The sequence below is a fragment of the Salarias fasciatus genome (genome assembly GCF_902148845.1).
Source record: "Salarias fasciatus chromosome 7 unlocalized genomic scaffold, fSalaFa1.1 super_scaffold_4, whole genome shotgun sequence".
Classification (NCBI taxonomy): Eukaryota; Metazoa; Chordata; class Actinopteri; order Blenniiformes; family Blenniidae; genus Salarias; species Salarias fasciatus.
The window spans coordinates 17,088,495-17,103,610 of NW_021941229.1; the positions used below are offsets into that span (position 1 = coordinate 17,088,495).

Here is a 15,116-nt window from a genome sequence, read left to right on the forward strand (position 1 = left end):
AAAAAAAAAAAAAAAAAAAGAGCGAGCCTGTTACATTTGCAGAGACGTTTGCAGATTTGCACAGACTGTGGTTTCAACATGCTGAAAAAAAAAACACACATTGTACATAAAACAATGAAGACACGAATAAGAAAAACAAATGTGTTGTTCGAATAAAGATGTATATTGGATACAAGAAACATGCCACTTTTTTTTTTTATCCATGCTCGCGTGAATCCTTCTGAGAGAACCTTTCACACAGACGCTGCACAGAATAGAATTTAAATACAATTAATCCAATCTAACTGGAAATCAGAGTTAATTCAGTGAGTAAAGACATCGGTCTTAAATTAATTGGGCATTATCCACACAGTCACGATTAGGCAGGAGGGGTACGGAGGGGACGAGGAGTCAAAACCTTTAGAGTTTCACATGGACCCAAGTTTAAACGGCTGTGGATTTGTCAAGTCTAGAGATTACATCTAATAGGATCAGCAGAGCCAAGGTTGTCAGCTTGACCTCTCTCTCTCCCCTCCTCTCCCTCCCTCTCTCTCTCTCTCTCTCTTCCTCTTTGTCTGCCCCCTCTCTCCATATTTTGAATTACATTCAACATTCAACCAGCAAATATCTTGAATTTGATATGCAACCCTTTAAAATGGCCGATTTGACATGATAATCTGCTTAATATAAACTTTATCAATAACTATTAAGACGCTGTGGTTTTCAAAATGTTTAAACTTATATGAGGATCATTCAAAAACTGAACAAGAGAAATTTGAAACAGTAATGAACGTTATGTTGGTGAGGAAATAGTTTGCATTGTCAAAGTTCATCTGTCAAAGTTTCAAGAACTTGTAGAGACGTCTGCAAGACGCAGGCTTTCTTTAGTGTCTTTATAATCACAATAACGCTGACGGCTCCTTATTGAAACGAACTGACGCAGACGCTTGATTCAGCCAGCGAGCAAGGTTACCTGTCAGCTGATTAAGAAAAGAAACTTGACGTTGCCACATGTCAACCAGTTAATGGCAGTGACAAATAAACCAAATCATTTCAGACCAGATATCTATTTCGCGACAATTTCAAGAAGCCTGAAGAAGCAAGAAGATGATTTTCTAAAGCAACGTGTGAACCAACAGTGAGCACAGTTTCAGGAAACACTGTCAATCAAAAAGAAGGTATTACGGTAAATGTGGACAAAATTTCGATAAAAGAAAACAAACAAGTTGCTTTTGACTGATCAGACTTCTGATATGTTACATCAAAGTAGATCAGAAAAGAAAGTATGACTGCTTGCACACACACACACACACACACACACACACACACACACACACACCACCCCCCTCCTTTTTAGGTTTTTTCAAACAAAGGATAAAGTCACCTTCTTTAATTAGGAAGAGCTAAATAGTTTTAGGGGTTTTAACTCTTTTGAGTAAAATAATGTAATCCCTTCTTAATGTAATTAGGAAGGATTACCACACTGCTGTCAATCTTTGTTTGCCGTTAAGTGGCCATAGTTCAAATTTGTTATTGTTGAGGCTTTGTTACCTTCTTTTCTACTCAACACCTGTAAGAACCGCACAAAAAGAAAGAAGGAAACGAAAACAGTGTGGCAAACTGATTTGATTGATTTTAATGAGCTGATTAAATTGTTTGCTGTGATTGTTCATGTGTCTGGAGGCATGTGACCCCTTCTTCAGGTCAATAAAAAAAAAAAACACTAAAAAGAAATGTCCATTCATTTTGGCAACAATATCTTGACGCTTTGATTAAATATTAAGCTGCCATCTTGCAATCCCTGTCCTGACCAGAAATCTTGTAATTATGATTTTGTTGTACCTTAATCTGTGTGCCTAATCTTTCTCTCTTTTTTTTTTTTCTTTTTTTTTTTCACAGACTGACATGGACATGACATCTGGAGGAGTGGAAAGATGGTTTTAAGATTTATGTAAGTAGGTTTATAGCCAGCAGCACTCACTGATGCACTTGTGGGGAGGAGGAGTTAGAATGTGTGTGTGTGTGTGTGTGTGTAGTTACCCCCCAAAATCCAGCAGGGCCAAATCCAACAGGACTTCCCCTCGGTGACGTGCAGCGGGGGTGCCACACGAGCAAGGCAGGGCAGGAGGGGAGGGGAGGGGCAGGGGGGGGCAGGAGGGTTCTTACAAGCAGCCACTACTTTATAAGCCGCCTCCAAAGATGCTCCACAGCCACTACACATGATGCACAAGCTGGACCTCCAACCATCCACTCTGCTTTGAAACAAATTGAATAATCTGAGGAAGAAGAAGAAAAAAAACAAAACAAACAGAAAGTGAAGACTGGTTCTGATCTGGGCAGATCTCTGGACTCCATCGACCAATGTGGCTTCTTGGATCAGCTGCTTCCCAAGTGATGATGATGGATGAGCGCACGTCTCCCTCCGCCCGCTCCGTGCAGAGCCCCGGGAGCAACCCGGCCAGGGTGCACAGCATCGAGGCCATCCTGGGCTTCAAGGAGGACACCATCTTCCACAAGGCAGCGTCCTGCGGCATGACGGACAGGGTCCTGGCGAAGGACGCGGAGCGCGGCGGGAACGTGATCGTCACGCAAATCAAGAAAAACCACTACGCGGAAAGTTGTGACAGTAAGTTAACTCTTTAAAAAAACAAAACAAATTAATTAAAACATCTGAAATCAGAAAAATAAACTTTTTAGAATTTTTAAAAAGTATTTAATTATAATTTTATACAATATTTTTAATGTAGAACGTTTTTAATATTTAAAAAAGAGAAGCATTCTAAAAATAAATTCTTTTTTTAAAGAAAAAACACTTAAATAGTTCTTTATGTGACATTTCAGTCACCTTAGCTCCCTATTTCTCAGTAAAAGCGGTGAGAAGTGACCTAACCTCTCGTGCGGACGCGCGCCCCGCAGGTGCGTGTTGCGGCAGCAGCTCCGGGGAAGCCTCGGTGTGTCCGGACTCGCCGGACCGGGACGACGACAACCACAAGAAGAAGCACCGGAGGAACCGGACCACCTTCACCACCTTCCAGCTGCACGAGCTGGAGCGGGCCTTCGAGAAGTCTCACTACCCGGACGTGTACAGCCGCGAGGAGCTGGCCCTGAAGGTCAACCTGCCGGAGGTCCGAGTCCAGGTAGGAAACATCTACAGCTCGGCGTGTATAGCATGTGTTCAACATTATTTCAAAATAAAACGCAAAATTTTTCATAAAAAAAACTTTGTTAATCGCCTATTTTGATTTAAGCATGGCCCGACTTTCCTTTAAACTAAAAGACTTTATAAAACAAATTAACTTAGAAGACTTCCTGTAAAATATTAATTGATTATGTAAATCTTTAGCAATTTCTTATAATTGCTAATATTAAGATCAGTGCTGAAAGTGCAAATGTTCTCTTTGGTGAAACACTGAAGCTCTTATTTATTTGCTTAAATCGTTACAAAAAACGTTTGAAGTATAAAATGTTTGACTTTGTTTAGGTCAGGAAAGTTTTAAACGGGAAATAAATGGCAAAATGTTATAATAATAATAATATTTCGTGATTACAGTATTTAATGCAAACTGATCTCACAGGCAGATGAAATCTCGTTGGTCACTCTCCATTTGAAAATACTGAAACGTTTTATTTTATAGCACCCAAAATAATGCAGAAGTAAAATAATGAAGAAGTTATTCTTTTAAACTTTTGACCTGTTGTCTTCTTTACTTTGTTAATAAGTATTTTCTTTAGACAGTGAAGTATAAGGGTGATTTTGCCTTTTTTCTTCGCTTATTAAAATTTTTTTTTTACATAAACAAATGTTTCTATGACTTTCCTAAACAGTTTTAATAGTTTCTATTTTCTAAGTAGCTTTTTCCCCTGCATACAATCCCGTTTTGATGTTTTTCTTTAAATTTTTAGTGTTTAATTTTTTTCTTAGTTCATTTCAGCAGATTTACTTTTTAAAGCTCATAGTCTTGCGATGTTGTTGGTCTGCTCCTTTCTTCAGTGCCAGACTTTAATTTTTATTTTATTCATTTAATTGTTGATTTATATAGAGAAAAGTGTGACGTAATGCCTCACACTGCATGTATTATCATCCTGAGCTGACTGCTTCCTTGTGGCAATATTTAAAATAATGTTGTGCATTTAAACATTCAAAAGAATATGCTTTTGCACCTTGTACATGAAACTGTATACATTGAACAGAATTAAAGTTCATTTTTGTTGTATTTGTTTTTTAGGTGTGGTTCCAGAATCGCCGGGCCAAGTGGCGTCGACAGGAGAAGCTGGAGGTGAGCTCCATCAAGCTCCAGGACACCTCCTCCTCCTCGCTGCTCTCCTTCAGCCGCTCCCCCGGCGGCTCGCTGGGCTCCGGGCTGCAGCTGGACCCCTGGCTCTCCACCCCCATCACCACCTCCACCTCCCTGCAGTCGCTCCCGGGCTTCATGGGCAGCTCGCAGGGCTTCACGGGCACCTACACCCCTTCTCCCCCTCCCTCCATGCCCTCCTCCTTACCGGCCTCCTTCCTGAACTCCCCCGCCCTGGGACACGGCCCTCACCTGCCCCACATCGGCTCCATGTGCCCCCCGCCCCCGGCGTACCAGTGCTCGGCAGACCCCAGGAACTCCAGTATTGCCTCCCTCAGGATGAAGGCCAAGGAACACATCCAGTCTATTGGGAAGACGTGGTGATGCTGAGGGAGGATTTCAAACACGTCACTGTGAATGTTGTGGAGATCAGACGCCGTCTGGCCGCCGGGATTGTAATATTTCGGATGAGTCCAGTTGTGGGAATTCACGTTGCTCCAACAGGCTGCGGCACAAACTGTGAAAAACTGAATGAGGGCTTTTTGATTTTTATTTTTTTTTGTATTTTTCCCTCCCATTTGACCTATTTGTATATTGTTTGTAAAGTTTTACAGTCACTACACCCAGACCCATCTTCATCCAGTGATATACTGTCATCATAGCAAACTCAGTTCTTCATGTTTATCCTGCTGAAAGGAGCAGGTTTCATTATTATTTTCTGATCAAAGCTCTTGGTCTTCTTTTTAAAAGATGTGTCAAATGTAATATTTTCTCTATACAATAAATATATATGGAAACCAATTAAGAAGTTTCTTTTCATGCAAATTTTCAAGAAATTAAGCCTCATGAGAGACATGCAGATTTTGTGATATCTAACAGAAATAAAAACCTGACAAAAATCAGAATCCCTAAAGTAAATTCATATGATGTTAGCAGCATTTTCCATCCAATATTTATATATTTTTGAATTGTGTGAGAACAATTGAATTTGGTTAAAAGCATGAATACGCTGAAATAAATCAGTTTTAAAAATTGTTGACAATAGCACCTTCTAGTGGTGTGGCACTGTAATGCCTTCAATAAAAACAATCATAATATTTTAGCTTTGAAGGCCAGTCTTGAAAATAAAACTGACTGACATTAAACTACTATCCACCTTTTTTTATATTAAATATAATTAACTTATCAGTGCACGCAAAATTCATCTCAATATAATTAACACTCGATTGTCCATGCTCCTTTTTATTTATTTAAACAGTAGTAATGATTAATATTGTGGGTTTGTTACAAAGAAGTGGCTTAAAACCCCAGATTTCCTCTCTCCATTGTATACAATGAATTTCCCAACCCACTTATTTCCTCCCCATTAACTCCTGTAAACGTTATCTCATTCGCTGCTGGGATTAGACCCATAATGGGGGTGAAAGTGGCTTGTACCTCCATTGTTGGCCAATCATCCATGACAAATGAATAAAGAGAACCAGAGTGAACACTTTCCTTTGGCTTTAGGGGGAAAGATGCGTGTCACTAAATAGTTTCAATTAGCATTTCCTCCTGCCTCCGTTCCCCCGAGGGCTAAAAATAGTCGCACTCATCAAGAAATGATCCGGAATATAATTCGGGATGGTTTATTACTAATAATAAAATGCATGGGATTATGAATTGGTCTGATTTCTGTCTTCTTACATGAAGGCTTCTTGTTCCACCATCCACCCAAATTTATTACTGAAACACGAAACACTTCTAGACGTAGTTTTCTGCGCCATCTGGTGGTGAAATCTGGTTACTGCGACTCATGATGACAGAACATTTATAAACTGTAGTCTTTTTTTAAAGTAACATACAGAAAAAAATGTACTTTTGCATTTTGTTCGTAGGAATATCTTCCTGATTTTTCTCAAAGTGATCTTGTTAATATTTTACATCAAAAGTGACTTCTTACTCTTCAGGGAATTCACCAAGTCTATAAAGTGATCTGTCACATTTAGGAGTAGTCATATAGTTTCATATAAAATCAAACTTCGCACAATTAGCTCCTGTGTTTGACAGACTTCTTCTTCAGAAGAGATTTATACTTCAGCACTGACTCATTAACATCATGACACATTTGTAGTAAATTTACCCTCTTTAGTACCACTTAATTTGTTATTTAGAGGAAAGTAATCTATAAAACATTTACAGAAACAGACACGATTTTCTTAAGTATGGTGAGTTATTGCACTGTTCACCAAAATGCTTTCATATAGTGCCCCCCAGTGGCCACACTGTTTTTTGTTGGGTTGTCTCATTTGTTTTTCTTCATCTTCAAAAGAAAAAAACAAGAGAGCTTAATGAACACTGAATTCTGAAAGAAAGAAAAAACACACACACACACAAAAATGACATTTTTGGCATGCAAAGCATGATTTGACTTCCACAATGCAGTTATCACAATTATAGATTTATTTTTCAGGTCCTCAGATAACAGCACACAACCTGATCAGATCAACAAGTAATCAAAATGCTGTATGAATGTATAGACTGAAATAAATCCGTGGAGTTCCCTGCCGAAAGAAAAAAAAATACAGTGTGGATATGTGTTTACAGAGCATGGAGAGAAAACGATGCCTCTGTCTGAGTCAGACGTCCTCTTCTGTTCAGGTGGAGTGATTGTCTTGAAGAAGCAGGTTTGACATCTGCAGAGCATCAATCACATGGATCAGTGTGACCAGTTTGACGTCAAGCATGAAGAGATGAAGGTGGAATCCACACACTGACCTCTCTGAGATGCTTTAGTCCCCTCCAGCTGCTGTGGAGCCGCCGCAGCCTGCTCTCCCTCGGTGAAATCATTGGTTTTTGGTTCTTTGGTAGCAGGAGAGCCTCCATCAGCAGCTCCGTGACCCTGGCTGTCTCCGAGGGGCTGAGGTAGCCGCTGACGATGTTCCCCTCCCGCAGGCTCTCGATGCTCTTCTTACCCATCAGGTGTCCTGTGTGGAGAGTGGTGTGGTGAATTCATCAGTCTGTTTGTGTGACAGTGTGTGTCAACACATCAGGTCAATAAACCACAATGTTTAACCTCACATCACTACAAAATCAGTGATTGATTCATATCAAATCATTGATTATTGTATGCACTAACCAAGTTGTTTTATAATTGAATGTTTAACATGCATAGAATTTCAATAATCTAAAATTTCTGGGAAAAACCCAAGTGTCTAATTCATCGGAAGCCATTAAGATCTAATGACTGTAATAAAATGCTGTATGAATCAATCTATGGATGACAGATGATCCAAGCTGCTTGTAACAGTCTTTTGAGTACAGAGAGGAAAAAAGCTGAAAATAAAGATTCATGAACCATTTTGAACAAAAAAAAAAAAAAAAACTGCCACAAAAATGTATTTAAGGGGGAAAATATTGGTAGAAATAAATTAATCTACAATGATAAAATGTACCCAGAGAGACATTTTCTGTATCATCTAAAAGAAAACGTGTAATGTAAGACAAATCATAATCCTAAATTTGACTGGAACATAAAAACAATGTTTGACTGCAGCGGGGAGCCTTTTTTCATCAGTCTGCACAACAGGAGGTTTGGAAGGAGGAGTCATGACAAAACACACGCGCGCGCGCACACAACATTATAATAACAAAAATGATGTTAAAAAGTGTGTTTCTTAACAACGCTTCAGGCAGTATATCTTACACCACTGAAAGGTCCAAACGCTTTGATTGGTGCCTCATTTTTCAGGACTGAGCATTTGTGGGATGAGCAGCAAGGACACAAAAAACTGTCCAGCAGCACGAAGCACATCTTTTATAACAATTAGAAATAACATTTTTACAGTGAAAACCATGTACAGCTTAATCAACAACTGAGGATGTTAAGATTTGACATTTTTCCACAATAAATCCTCTTTGCAAGAAAACTCTTTAAAAGTGAACTATGCATAAATACACTGGAAAAAGAAAAAAAAATTCCCACCAGCGTGTCTTACCTACAGCCCAGTGGTTGCCTCGGGAGTATATCTTCCCCCCAGCAGCTGCGGGACTCTGAGAGGAGTGCAGCAGGACAGGCACAGCCGCCAGCAGGAGGAACAGCGGCCGCACTGGTCTGCAAGTCCACGACCAGCACAGGCACACCCCGCCCATGTCGCCGCAGACGATGTCAGCTTCTAAACAGCGTTAAATAATCCTGGAAGTGCAGTTGATCGGCTGAACCTAACTGTGGAAAAGCTCCGGCATAGTGGATTTCTCCGGCGCTGCAGAGGAAGGAAGGAAGGAAGGAAGGAAGGAAGGACGGAGAGGCGCGGAACCTGCAGAAAGTTCCTCTCCCGGTGGAATTGAAAAGAAATGCCTTAACGCTGAAAGTTAAATGCCCCCTCCTGATCCAGCTGTGCGTCAGAGGCTGTGTGCACGGAGCAAAAAATGCAAAAGTGATGATGACTAATCATCATCTGGACTCTATAATTATTGATCATTGTTTGGCCCTGAGATTGGAGGAGGTGGAAACGTCATATGAGGATGATGGACGAGACTTGAGATGAATGGTTTCCGTCTGAACCAGAGAGAGGAGACATGGAGTTAGTGGTGGAGATGAAATTCACATCTGTTTTCACCCAATATGCAGGAGAAATCTAAATAATATAGGTAAACCCATAATTTTCTAGAATTATAGTGTGAATATTACCATATAAAAACATATAACATATAATCAAACATATAAAAACATATAAAACATATAAATAAATCCACATTGGATAAATATGAAAATGAAAACTAAGTTGTAGCGGGTGAAAAATTTGATTCAGTGAAAATGAGGTTTTGAGTACTGTTAATTGTATCTGTTTAAATAATTTGTACGTAAAGGGGCAGATATAATAAGATTGTTCTTCTTTCTGCTCCTTTTCTTTCGTTTTTTTTTTTTTGTGTCCAAACTGATGACATTGATGTATTTTCCTCATTTTTTGTTTTTTGTGTTGTTGCTTTAAATGAAAGAAACAACTAAACTAAACTAAACTAAACTAAACTAAACTAAACTTGTGTGCCGTTGTGTGGAGATTACATGTTCTCCCTGTGGATAGGACACAGATTCCCTAGTTTCCAAAAGATGCAGAGGATTCCAGTAGAGAACCAGGTCTTCGAGATGCCCTGCTGTCTGTGGACCAATCAAATGGTTTTCTCCACCACTTCATCCTGGTCAGGATTGTGGAGCCGGTCCCAGCTGACAGGGGATGAAGGAAGGCTCCACCCTGGACTGGTCTCCAGTTCATCCCAAGAACACCGGAGAGAAAGACACTCACACACACACTCACATCCACATCTTTGAGCAATTTGCCAATTACTATCAAATACATGATTTTGGAAGGCAACCAGAGAAAAGCCATCAGAACACAGGGAGAACATGCAGCCCTGTAGATCATATAACTTATTGTAGCATCCAAGACTTTACAATTCTCCACTGGAGAACATTATATTGGAATAATTTAACAATCTTCAATATTTTTTATGACAGACTGATGAACGTCAGTCCTAAGATCTCAGACTTTCAAGAACTGAAATATTGTTTATGTTCCACCATGGTACAGTTTACAGAAATCGCAGGTTTTTGCCTCGAGATTTAATTTAGATTTGACTAATTTCTCACTGTCTGGCAGAAATGGAGAGCGGGCTCCAGACTGTCTCAGGCTTCGTGCTCACAATCATTCCTAATTTTATTGTAACCAGAAGCTGACTTTAAACAGACAAGTTACCAAATTGGATTCCTTCAGTTTGACATTATTTAGACTTGTAATGCTGTTAGCAAAAAAAAAAAGACTGTAGCCACCATCGAACCTGCCTCCCTGCTGAGTTTGATCTTATAGACCTTTTTTCTGTGTTGTAATCTGCCTTAAGAAAGTCACAGACGAGTGAAGACTGAGAAAACACGTCACAGCTTAATTGTACGTCAGAACATGTGAACGTGTGAAGGAAAATGGTCCCAGATACCCAGTTTAAGGTGTTTTTACAAGTTCATCAGGGTTAGCTGTCTGCATTTCTTCCAGAATGAACACTGAAACATCTGAGACAACACTGAAGGATTTCATCATTATATCACAGGAGGAAAAAACGCGATTACATGATACAGTTTAGGAAAACTGCCAGTTTGTCTTCTCACTGTCAATTATTGTCAGTCCTTGCCATTTGTAAAGAAAAATGATAAAGCAAAACTCTAAAATGTGTGTTTTCCCTTGCAAAATGGAAGAAAATCTGCATGAAGTCAATAGATCATAGGAGAGTAATATCTCATATAGTCAGTAATAATGATATAAAACATATGTTAACATCCTCACATCTGGATAGTTCCATAGTTCCCTCTTCTGGAGAAAACTATAAGAAATTCTAAAAAGAAAAAAAAAACATGTTCTCGCCATGTTTAAATCAGCCATTTAGGTTCAGACAACACACTGAATACACTCGTACTGTACACAAGACGTGACACATTATAAAAACAGTAATTTGGGGTAATTTATAGTGTTGTGAATAATTAAGAACTTTTAAATGCTGTTACACCCACAATTTGATTTAATATTTAAATGGAATGATCTGCATTATTCCAGCCAAGAAAACACTTTTTTAAAGATCTAGCTTTGTTTTCCACAGAGTGATTTCTCTTCCTGTTTAAGCTAATCATTTACAATGATGACATTCATTTAATATGTTGGATTCTGTGCTGCTACTTGTATGTTTTGCCATCTTTGCTGTTGCAAACCATCTCTTCCCTTCAGTCGGTTGATCCATTTAACTTGATGATATATTTTAGAAAAATGTCAATGAAATCGTTGAGTAAAGCACTGAATGCATAAAACTAGTGTAAGCTTTCAGACATACGTGCAGTTCTTATTCAGGGGCCTTTAATGCAAAAAAAAAAAAAAACTAATCGTAGTGGTAAACAAAATGAGTCCATCTACAGAAATCCTGGCTGGAAGTGTGGAAATAAGTATGATCCTGCATTAAATCACATGCTAAATTTCCATGATTCACAATACTTAAGGTGCAAATTTGTAGAACTCTTTCCAACTGATAGATCATCGATCGTGTGAGACATTACAGAAGAGTATTTTCTGATCACTTTTTTTGAAATATGTATCACACATGTCAGTTTCTTGTGATCACTCCCAGCAGGGGTTCATAATTCCTCACGACAGCCCGTTTGTTTCAGTGTTTATGTTCCTGGAAAGGTCAACATCAGGGGCGGAGCGGTTTTCAAACAGAGCAGGGACACCCACGTCTGTGAGCTGTTCATACTCGAATGATCCCTTTCATGACAGTATTGACACACAGATCGCTGGAGGAACAACACAGACGAGGACAGGTGAGCACAAATATTATTTAGTGCTGAAAAGGTTGAGGGTTTCCGGCCGGGAACTGTCAGGCCTCAACCCGACACGCACCTTCCCAGCAGGATATTAAAGAGTACGTCCCACTGGTAACATATTAGACCTTCATCCAGAGGATGACCTTAAACAAACAGGATGAGTCACGTATGCTCAAAGGGCAGAACCTGGTCGGACCCTCAGCTCGCTGCCATCTGAAATATATCTTACTTTATTTTTGTGGACGACAACAAGATCATGCAAAAAAAGAAGAAAATATCTTGAATATGACTAAATATTGTGAAAATAGAAATACTGGGTATGAGGTTATCTACTATTTTTCTCCAATTTTGCTACGAGTTTATGCTCCCAAAAGTCTCACTTACAAAAAATAGAAACGCATAAAGGTCAAACAATGTCCATGATGTTAGGATCACCACATGCTGAGCAGCCAAGGAGGCTTTAAGTGACTTGGTAATTTATGAACAGCCACTCATGTCTGATTGCCAGACACGCACTACCTGCTCTTAGAGAGCGCTTTTATATTTTGAGGCACTGTAATCATAGCAAATCAAGTTAACGTTAAGCACCGCATGTCACTGACCATGTTGCACACGTGAGGCAGTGATCAGAAGTTTTGACTGCGTGAACTGAACTTTCAACAATGTTTTGAAAATGCAGCACTTATAAAATGGAACCTGTGCTTTGCTGTTTGGAGCAAATACCAGCAGAGGGCGCTATGGGTAAATTCAGAGAAGATTCAGTCCCTCTTTCCTGCATCACTGAGATTTGTCTTATTTGTCTCTATATCATCCATGATGTGATGCAAACACTTTTTGTTTTTTTCTTGGTAAACACTCCTACTGATGTACAACTACTGTAATGTCTCCAGTGTCCTCAATGTAATTATTTCATGCAAAATGGGGAGAAAAAAAACTAACACAATGTCAAACAATCACTTTGAGCTGATATAGTGACATCCTGTTATTTCTGTTCTATTCACACGCCAAATGATTGGTTAAGTGGTCTGACGGTGGTGTCACAGTCGTATGGACGCTTTATGGAGAGTGGGGGAGAGAAATAAAAGAACAGCCTCTCAGTGGGGAGAATGGCAATTAAAACGGATCATTTTCCATTATGAGGTATTTGATGTTCAACAAAACTTTGACTAGAATCTGTCATTTCAACCAGAAACCACGAAGGCAATGAGATTTAAAGGCACAGTCCTATTGTTTTGTTGTATCACAGAGAAATGAAATACTAATGCTTAATGTTTATCGTTTCACAAATATCTGGATTAATTAAAAATGTGTTCACCGGTCAGTGCAACCCTTTAAAATTCAGATACCGTTGATTAAAAATGACCACATAAAATTACAACGAAATAAGGTGTTAAGGTAATAGTGAAACTTGTTAATATTTCATAAAGGCTGGAAGTGTTGAGTGGATTAACATTTTTTATTGGTGCAAAATCCACGTGTGTCGTCCCAAACATTAAAAACCGTAAAACAGAAACGTCATCTTGAATGATGCAAATTTAGATATACCATCACTGATGTCCATTGTCTTCAAATGTATTCTGGGTAAAATACATTCTGGGGCGGTCTGGGTGGGCGAGGGAAGGATTTGTGTTGTTCTGTAAATGTAGTGAAATCTAAATATTTCAGAGTCTTAAAACTAAATCTATTCATGACGGTTTCCATAAACACCAACAGAATTAGTGCCATTCAAGACAACATAAAGTTAAATATGTTTGCTGATTTTTATGAGTTTCTACATAATGATTTAGTACTTAACCAGGGACTGTAAAAATAGTTACAATTACAGAACTCTTTGAATCATAAACAAGGAGCTCAAGATAAATCTGAGCAAAAAGAAGCAGAAAATTAAAAAAAACATCCCTAACTTTAATTTTTATAATGCATAATATCCCACAATAATGCAGTTGCAGAAGGACTGTTTTTCTTCTTCTTCTTCTTTGCTGTCTCCTCCCTGTGCCCGGGTGAAGCTTGCAGGTGCATCCCTGGCAGGAAATCCTGGAGCAAAGCGGAGGACATGGTTAGCGCTGAGCGGCTCCTCTTACTGCCGGCATGAATGGAGGCAGCATGACGTCATGTGACTTTGTCTCTGCTCGGGGTGGGGAGTAACCTCAGCCTCCTCTCCTGCTCTGAAATCTGTCACAGTGTAGAGAGGCAGGAGACACCATCAGGGCCTTTTTTTTCCCCCCCAAATCATATAAACGCTGCCTCCAGCTGCAATCGCAGCGTGTAAAAATGCACTTATGTTGTCTGATGAATAAATCTGGTAAGGCCTCTTACACTATGAAGGATAATTAGTTGATGCTTGCAGCAAATCATGGCTGCCTTTAGGTCTCCAGGATGTGTCAAGGACTGGCAGCAGGCCTAAACGAGTCATCTCTGCTGTCTCACAGGTAGGTTAAAAGATTTTATTCAATAATCGATCAGCTATGCTTTAATGTCGTATCTGCACCGTCCGATTTGTTCAATCCCATTGTTGTTTATACTTGTATATTTTCAAGTAGGCCGTAAGAATATTCACAAGTGAGGAATTCATTTTATGTCTGTACAGAAAGACACAACAGGAAGTGCATTTTTTTATTATTCTGTGTCAAATCCAGTCATCCTGTTTTGCACACCCTCTGTGCAGACACATGAAAAATGTACCTGCCTTCGCTGAAATGGAAATCCACGTTACCTTCAAATTAAAAGACTCTTCAGTTGTGAATTTATGAATAGCAGGATGACACTCATTGACCTTATCTTGCAGAGCCTGAAGGCAGTGACTTGGGTCTCAACAGCGGCCCGTTAATTCTCCACTGTTAGTCATCAACACTATTAGCGCCACTGACCAGTGATAAACGTGCGCGGTATGAGGATCACACAGCCACAAGCTAAGAGGAGTCACTCAGCCACACTGTTCAGCTGCAAAGGCCTCATGTTTGAACATGGTGTACAGATTCAAGCTCCTATTATGCATTACTGCTGCTCATTTCCTTTTCCTCCATTTCCTCTCTGTCTCTCCCACCTCCCCCTTTCTCTCTCTCTCTCTCTCTCTCTCTCTTCGTTCTCTGCACCAGCTGCTGCTGCTGCTGCTGCTGCTTCAGAGCCAGAGTGGAGAGTCCCCTCACCCCCCTGCTCAGACAGAGACAAAAGGCCTGATTCGCCCGCTGAACACTGCCCCCTTTCTCCATCAGTCCCCTCATGCACGGCCGTGGTACTGGAGGTGGAGGTGGAGGTGGTGGGGGTTCCTCAAGAAAAAAGCGAGGCCTGGACTGGGACTGAAATCCACACAGTGGAGAAAGGGAGGGGGGAGGAGGAGGAGGATGGAGGCTGGAATGGTTGGTCCTGAGTAAAGGCAGGTGCTGAGGCCTCGACAGGAAGACTTCTTTCCCCTGAATATCTCTCAGAGTGGGAAAAAAAAAAACCTGACAAGGGTATGCCACGTTTACCTCTTAAAATGCATGCGTGTGTTGGTGGGGTTGTTCGTGGGG

General features: G+C 40.0%; 2 protein-coding genes across 2 annotated transcripts; one reads left to right on the top strand and one right to left on the bottom strand.

The window, feature by feature from the left end:
- The first annotated feature begins 2,334 nt into the window (after positions 1-2,334).
- Positions 2,335-4,694, top strand: rx3 (retinal homeobox gene 3). The gene is made up of 3 exons (XM_030085649.1): positions 2,335-2,605; positions 2,896-3,116; positions 4,206-4,694. Exons 1-3 carry the CDS (start codon positions 2,341-2,343, stop codon positions 4,653-4,655), a joined length of 936 nt encoding a protein of 311 aa, XP_029941509.1. The 5' UTR covers positions 2,335-2,340; the 3' UTR covers positions 4,656-4,694.
- Positions 4,695-6,701: 2,007 nt separating this feature from the next.
- On the bottom strand, positions 6,702-8,512 carry grp (gastrin-releasing peptide). Its single transcript, XM_030085650.1, has 3 exons — positions 8,249-8,512; positions 7,029-7,237; positions 6,702-6,946 (listed from the first exon to the last, which is right to left on the bottom strand). The coding sequence occupies exons 1-3, from the start codon at positions 8,400-8,402 to the stop codon at positions 6,908-6,910; spliced, it is 402 nt and encodes a 133-aa protein (XP_029941510.1). The 5' UTR covers positions 8,403-8,512; the 3' UTR covers positions 6,702-6,907.
- Positions 8,513-15,116: the final 6,604 nt, after the last annotated feature.